The sequence below is a fragment of the Chamaea fasciata genome, unplaced genomic scaffold, assembly GCF_029207755.1.
Source record: "Chamaea fasciata isolate MVZ Bird 193981 ecotype frontalis unplaced genomic scaffold, bChaFas1.0.hap1 SCAF_13, whole genome shotgun sequence".
Taxonomy (NCBI): Eukaryota; Metazoa; Chordata; class Aves; order Passeriformes; family Sylviidae; genus Chamaea; species Chamaea fasciata.
In genome coordinates, this window is record NW_027094098.1 from 14112972 (window position 1) to 14120177 (window position 7206).

General features: G+C 46.5%; 1 protein-coding gene across 1 annotated transcript; it reads right to left on the reverse strand.

Moving 5' to 3' along the window:
• Window positions 1–343: 343 nt before the first annotated feature.
• On the reverse strand, window positions 344–6857 carry PSMD6 (proteasome 26S subunit, non-ATPase 6). The gene is made up of 8 exons (XM_066195424.1): window positions 6628–6857; window positions 5347–5552; window positions 4696–4841; window positions 3472–3691; window positions 3255–3363; window positions 2062–2230; window positions 806–883; window positions 344–659 (listed from the first exon to the last, which is right to left on the reverse strand). The coding sequence occupies exons 1-8, from the start codon at window positions 6770–6772 to the stop codon at window positions 563–565; spliced, it is 1170 nt and encodes a 389-aa protein (XP_066051521.1). The 5' UTR covers window positions 6773–6857; the 3' UTR covers window positions 344–562.
• Between the last annotated feature and the right edge of the window lie 349 nt (window positions 6858–7206).

Sequence of the window (7206 nt, forward strand, 5' to 3'; positions counted from 1 at the left end):
CTTTAGTCCTGCTCTTTCTGTGGTTTTATTATTGCTTCACCCCAATCACTTGCATCCTTATTCCTTCTCCCTTAAGCTGTAATCCCTTCATTGCAAGACTGTCCTGTCTGGACAGTGTGCACTCTTCACTAAAATGTTTGGCCACTTTACTGTTATGCAACTGATTGTTTTCACGTCTAATTCCAATACAAAAGTCTTAAAACAGCAAGCATAAAATGGCATAAAAAGCTTAAAACAGCAAGCATCAAATGGCCATGAGTTCTCTGTGTTCACAGGTTGTGAGCCTGCTTTGCTGTTCAATATGGAACGCTGGATATACAGACAAGGAAAGGAACAAAGTCTATTACAAGAGATCACCAATGGTATCATACATTTAATAAATGAACTGGGTTCCATACACCAGAACAGAAGAGTGTGTACATAATGAAGTGGAAAGTAAAAACACTACCTTTCTTGCTAGTTATTTTTTTCCCTACAGTATACCAAGTTATGCAATATATTTATAGGTTACTCCCGAAATGTTTTAAACATCTAAATTTTGCATTCCCTTGCGTTAAAAAAATTACATATTAATTACTCGGGAAAGTTTCTGAATTCTGTTTAGCAGCAAATCTCCTTTCTTGATGGTTTCTTGGTACTGCCAATTCTTGCTGTCAGGCCTAGGAATCAGGGGGGAAAAAACCAGGGGGTTAGAACCAAGAATACAATTTATACCAAAGCATTAAACATTTCTGTAGTAAATGTCATCAAAATATATAGAATTCAACTGGTCTGTTAAAAGGAACCTGTAGGAATTGTTACATACCTGTTGGTTTCTACAATCTCGTTTACTTTGTCTATTTTGCAGTGCAATCGCCCAGCTGCAATAAATCTTGAAAGCTCCCTAAATAAAGAAAAAAAAGTTGGTTAAATCCTCTTTCACCAGGGACTTGTAGACCTAAGAGCACTGAAACTGCTGTTACCCCATGCTGTGTTTCTGAAGCAACAGCCTACAGATCTTCATAAGGCATCTGATGTATCTTCATCTTATTAAGGCTTGGACACTGCACCCAAAAATAATCATTTTAGTGACCTGAACACAAAACCTCTTAGCTCTCTCTTCTCAGGCCAAGTGTTGTACTTGAGTTAGTGAAACTCATCACTGAGCTTTGTATCAGCTACTCTTCAAATGCAAAGGCAGCAGTAATGCAGTGCGGCTACTTGGAATTTGTCCTGAGATAAGTATCTTCGTGCCAGTTAATTAATCAGAAAAGTATCTCAAGAATTTTTTTTTAAAAAAAAATGCTTTAAAAATTTTTATTATTATTATTTTGTTTAATCAACGGTGGTCTACAACACTGATGGTAGAAGAAAATATTCCTGTGCTCAACAGTAAGATAAGTTACAACTCATAATGGAATGTGTAAGAGTTAGTATGACTTATAAAAATTACTTTTTAATTGAATGGTATTTGGTTTCTCTAGAAACACTTATTAATTTTTGAATATTTCAAGCAGTTTTGTATTTCTGTAAGTTTTCTATGTTAGAAAATTTAAAACCTCTGAAACAAGAATAACTCTTGTGAAGACATTTGAAATAATGTGCTTCAGTACACAGAGTAAAAGTCAGTTTCTCACTTCACTCACCACTTATCATGATCGAAATCTGATAGTTTTATTCAAGAAAAGAATTTCAAATTGGGACTGCAGGGTATGTTCGATTTAAGTTAAAAACATCAGATCCTGTCCATGTAACAGAAACCAAGCAAAATGAGAGAGGGAGACTGGCAGAGTACAAAAAAAAAGTGCAGATACCCAAAGTTGGAACAGCTCAGTTTTTGCACAGGTGTGAACTAAGCTATCCAAAATCTAAAGTTTCATAGCACATGGAGGTCAATAAATACACCAATACAAAGAACAAAATAATTAATAAAACACCAGCTTCTCACACTCTTCATAGAAACCTAACTTGGCATATTTAGAGTACAGGCGAACAAAGATTTTTACTCATAAGGAGATCATCATAAATGTTTAAAAGGTATAAATGGAGATCCCTAGGAACTGAAGAGGCCAAAGAACTTACTGATCTATGAATTCTACGCTGACTCCAAAGGCTTCGGCCATGTACCCTAACGTCAAGGAGCGGTAGGACTCGAGGAGCTGGCTGTAGGCGTGGATCCGCATTTCCCGCACGTAGTATCGGTAGTGGGGTGCAAACAGCCAGTCTTTCTTCATCTCTTGCTCTACAATAGCTGAGAAGGAAATTAAAAAAAAAAAAAAAAAAAAAAGAAGCAAAAAAAAAAAGTCAGCAATTTCTAAGGAATGTCAAATATCAGTTATGTAAATAAAACACATGGCACCAGTAAATATGTCATAGGCGTGACCATAACTACATTGTATTCTTGCACTCCTCATGATATGAAAGGGATTCTGCCCTTAAGAGAAGTAAATTCATGTAATCTGTAACAGTTCTCGAACCAGAAGCAGAAAGAATATGCAAACAATATTGTGGCAGAGCTAATGGGAGCCTGTAATCAGCACAGCATCCTTCTTTCGGGGGGGAGAGGGACCACACTGAAGGCAAGACCTGGATCTGCTGGCTGCAGGCCAGAGCTGGGTAACAAGCAGAACTGGTATGTAACTTCTTGAAGAAACATTGTTACCCAAACCTGTATAAGGATATAGGATTAATTTTCAGCTTCTAGCTCTTAAATTAGCTTCAAGGATTTCAGGGCACTGAAGTGATTTTGTTTTCCCTGACAGCATCGGTTCTGCAATAGGAAGATGCTGCCCTTTAACTCAGTCTCATTGGGCCTAGTTTTCCACCAAATCAAGGGTTCTTCCTTACCTTTTCTAAACATCTTATTTTCTTGTATTCTAAATCTCACAGAAGAAAAACAAGCAGTCTGAGAACTGGCAAGCATGAGGGTTTTCTGAAAAGCTTTTCTTTGGTGTCACCCTTTTACACAGAAAGCTTTCAAATCTTTCCTGATCTGGCTCTTCAGGTAAGATGGTGTTTCATAGCCATTTTCAAAGTGCTTTTTCACCTGATCAGATGTGACCTTTCACAAAGCTCACTGGATGAGAAATTTGTCTTTCTTTGTTTGAAAAATCACAGCAGAAAATTTCAGGTCACTGTTAAAAAAATCCCTACAGTACGTTTTTTCTGCACACAGGTCTAGTTCTAGACTGCAGCTACTCCACAGAAGTTGTGTATGATCTGAAACAAACAACTGGAACACCTGAGGCAGTGCTGTGGGACACAACCAGCCTTACCTAGGGACTGGAAGAAGGCTGCATAACGACATTCGTAAAGAGAGAAGAGGTACTGCCGTACAGCTGGCAGACTGTGCAAAGCCTCCAGGATCTCTGCTCCTTTAATCACCTGGAAACAAACACACACCTTTAACCACCATCCCTTCCAGCCTCGAGATGAACAGGTCAAGGAAAGGCTCTGTCAGTCTGCAGCAGTGCTCCCATGTGCTCTCCTTACCTTCTCCCTCAGGTCAGGCCTGTCCAGGGCAATCATGCTGACGTAGACAGTGTATGTTACAAAGGTTTTGTAATCCATCAGTTCATAGGATGTAAACGTGGAAACTGTATCAAGGAAGAGCTCTGCTGCTTGTTTAAAATCTCGAATGGCTACACAGTAGAGGCCCTGGTACACCTTGAGACGGTTTCTTCTGTCCCAGTCTCCGCCTTCTTCTATTAGACTTCAAATAGAACAAAGAATATTTACTTATGTAGTAAGTTACATGAAATAAGTACAAATCAACTGCTACCATGGGATTAGAGAAAGAATAACTTGGCTTATGTTACAGTTTGTTGAAACAGCCCAGGGTTTGTACACCTGCTGGTGTAGGAAAGTGCCTTCCTTGGGACAGGAGAGGCCAGAGGCTTTTACACAGAGCAAGCTTCAGCTGAAAGGAAAAGTTTACAGCCTCTTCAGCTGTGACAACAGTCTAGTGGATGTGCAGGTAAATATTACTGTCAGCCTGGACTGTGGCAACCGATTTCCACTGCCTTTGCTGCTAACGTCAAAGCTGTCCAACCAGCAGCATAGAAAAAAAGATATAAGTTGCCACTTTTTAAGGATCAGCACAAAACTGGTGTGGCTGTTAGAAGGGCAGGGATGAAACAAAACTGCTGAGAAGGCAACACAAAATATCCCTGCCCAAGGAAGAAGCTAAAGGGGAACCTCCTGTGCCTTGGTGTCTCACGGCAGCAGCAGAGAGACTGGAACCACAGCTTTTTACAGGAACTGCTGAGGTTCAAAACATTGGGAGCGCAGAGACACTGAAGCTACCAGTGGGAACATGGGAAGGGAACCAAAACACACCATGCTGCTCTTGCTTCTAGAGGAAAAGCTCCTTCTTGACAGAGCCAGCTGGGTGCCACTGGGAGCAGCTGGACTTAGCTGGCAGAGACACAGCCCAGTCACACCTAAAGTGGGAGTGGGAGCTGGGCTACAAATACAAACTGAGCCAGCTGCTAGAAAACAGCTACCACAAAATCTTCACCTTTCTCTTACCCCCCCCCAAAAAAAAATCCAGGAGTAGGATGTGCTCTAAAACAAAGTAACACCCACCCATTGCTCTGATTCTCTCTCACAACCACTCCCAGTCATTTCTGGACAGAAAAGGTATTTATCTTCCATTCCTTTTGTCACAGCTTGTTTCAAAAGTGCTTTGGTGCACTCAGACAACCCAGGCAGTACCTTTTTGCCTTTTCAATGTTCCGTGTGATGAGGTCATTGTCCATGTAAAATAAGCCAATCCTTAGCAGGTAGAACACGATATCCAGGCGATGTCCCAGGGCCACGGTTTTGTCGTAGGTCTTGCGGAACGCAGTCAGGGCTCCCTCCTGGCAAAACAGTATTTGCTGCTGTAAGAATGTCAAAGGCACCCAGAACATTCACAGAATACCTGCTGTAAGAACACCTGTTGTCTCCCACTGGTAGTTGTGACTTCCACATTGTGCATTCTGGATAATCTTAACGTATCCAAAAAAAAAAAGCTGTTCCTCATGTACCTTTTAAAGCTAAAGATTACAAAAATCTACCTTGTAACTTTAAATTCAGCTGCATGATCTAAATAGCTTGGAAAAGTCTAAAGGCACAAGGAAAGTGAATAAAGGTCTCTGCAAACTTTTCCTCTTGTCAAGAAAAAAGTAGTTTTCTTTCAAGGACTCTTTTCCTCCTAGATAATTTCTATTTCAGTAAGACCCTCCCCTATCTGCCAGCCATGTGTGAGCTGTGCCCTAGAGAAAATGCTCTGCAAGTCCCCCAGCACTCACTGGGACCTGCCCAGCTCACAGGGTTCCCATGCAGTGTTTTCTACGAGTCCATAAAGCTTTTGCTGTCACCAACCTTGTCCCCAATCCTGCACAGATATTCAGCCTTGGCCATCATGGCATCCCGGATTTCGCTCTCCCCCAAGATCTTTTCTGCATCCTCTAATTCGTTGTCAAGACGTTTCAGTTCCTCCTCATTGGCTTTCTTCATTTTGTTCAGCAGATCCGTGTCCATCTGCCACTCAAGAGATTTGCACAGGGCTTCATAGTATGGAGCCATGTCTGAAAGAGAAGCAGGAAGGGTTCTGCTGATCATTGCTGCAACCAGAGTGTGTTTGTTCCCAAAAGCACAACATGACTGTCAACTCACAGATGTCCCTTCTATGACCAGGCACCTGCTGAGTCCAGACACAGCACAGCCACTGTTTCTGCAGGGCCTGCCCCTCATGTTTCCTTCCATTGATCTATTTTCATCACTGCTCCCATTTGCACTTTCTGCACTTTCCCTGCCTTGCACTGGGGTGGCCTCACCTCGAGTTCTGGGGGTAATTTTGGGCACTACAATACCAGAAGGCCATTAAGCTGTTAGAGGGCATGCAAAGGAGGGACATGAAGAGGATGAAGGGTCTGAAGGGGATGTATGAGGAGCAGCTGAGGTCACTTGGTGTGTTCAGCTGAGGGAAGAGGAGACTGAGGGGAGACCTCAAAGCTGTCTAAAACTTCCTCATGAGACAAAGTGGAGAGTCAGGAGCCGATCTCTGTTCCCTGGAAACCAGTGACAGGACTTGAGTGAACAGCATGGAGCTGTGCCAGGGGAGGTTTCTGTTGGATATCAGAGAAGGTTCTTCCCGCAGAGGGTGGTCGGGCACTGAACAGGCTCCCCGAGGCAGAGCTCACAGAGCACTCGGACAGCGCTCTCAGGAAGAGCGCTATTGTTGGGACTGTCCCGTGCAGGACCAAGAGCTGGACTTCGATGGTCCTTGTTGGGTCCCTTCCAGCTCTGGATGTTCTGTAATTCCCTTTATCCCACTGCGGGCACAGCAGCCCGCGGTGCTCAACTCACAGCTCTCACAGCCGCAGCACGATGTGAGAGTGGTGGGAGCCGGGGACAGGGCACGGCACAGGCGCGTCCAACCCTGGCCCTGCCCCGCTGCCCTCGGGCTGCCCCGGGGGACTCAGTCCCGGCGGCACAACTGCGGGGAGACGCGTACACAGCCCCCGCCCGAGGACCGACCACCGCAGACAGTCACACGGCTGCTCCACGGACACCCGGCCGGAGCCGGGGCGGGCGAACAGACAGACAGACCCCCCCACACACACACACACACCCACAGAGCCTCCCCCGGGCCCCACTCACTGTGCAGCCGCACCGCCGCCATCAGCTCGTCGCGCGCGGCGGGGTCGGGCGCGCGGGGCCGCAGGCTGAGCAGGAAGCGGAGCTGGGCGATGCGGAGGTCGGGGTTCTTGGGCAGCCCCTCCTCCTCCAGGTTCTCCAGCGGCATGGCGGCGGCGGGACGGGGGCCGCGGGGCCGGGGCCGGGCAGGACGGGCGGCTCGGGGCAGCGGGCGGGCGGCGCGGCGCAGTGACTCAGCCGCGACGGGAGGAAGCGGTCGCGCGCTTCCGCCGCGCGGCGCCCCCTGGCGGAGCGGAGGCCCCCGGCGGCGGCGCGGGAGCGGGGCGCCCCCTGGCGGCGGGAGCGCGCGGGGAGCGGCGGCGGCGCATGCGCGGAGGGAGGGGGCGCCGCGGGGCGGCGGGGACGGGCCCGGCCGGAGACACGGCGACGTGGGGACACAAACGCAGAAACAGCCACAAAATCACAGCCACAGGTTGCCCAGGGAAAGTGGCTGCCCCATCCCTGGAAGTGTCCAAAGCCAGGTTGGAAGCGGCTCCTGGTCTACTGGAAGCTGTTCCTTGCCATGGCAGGGGGTTGGAACTG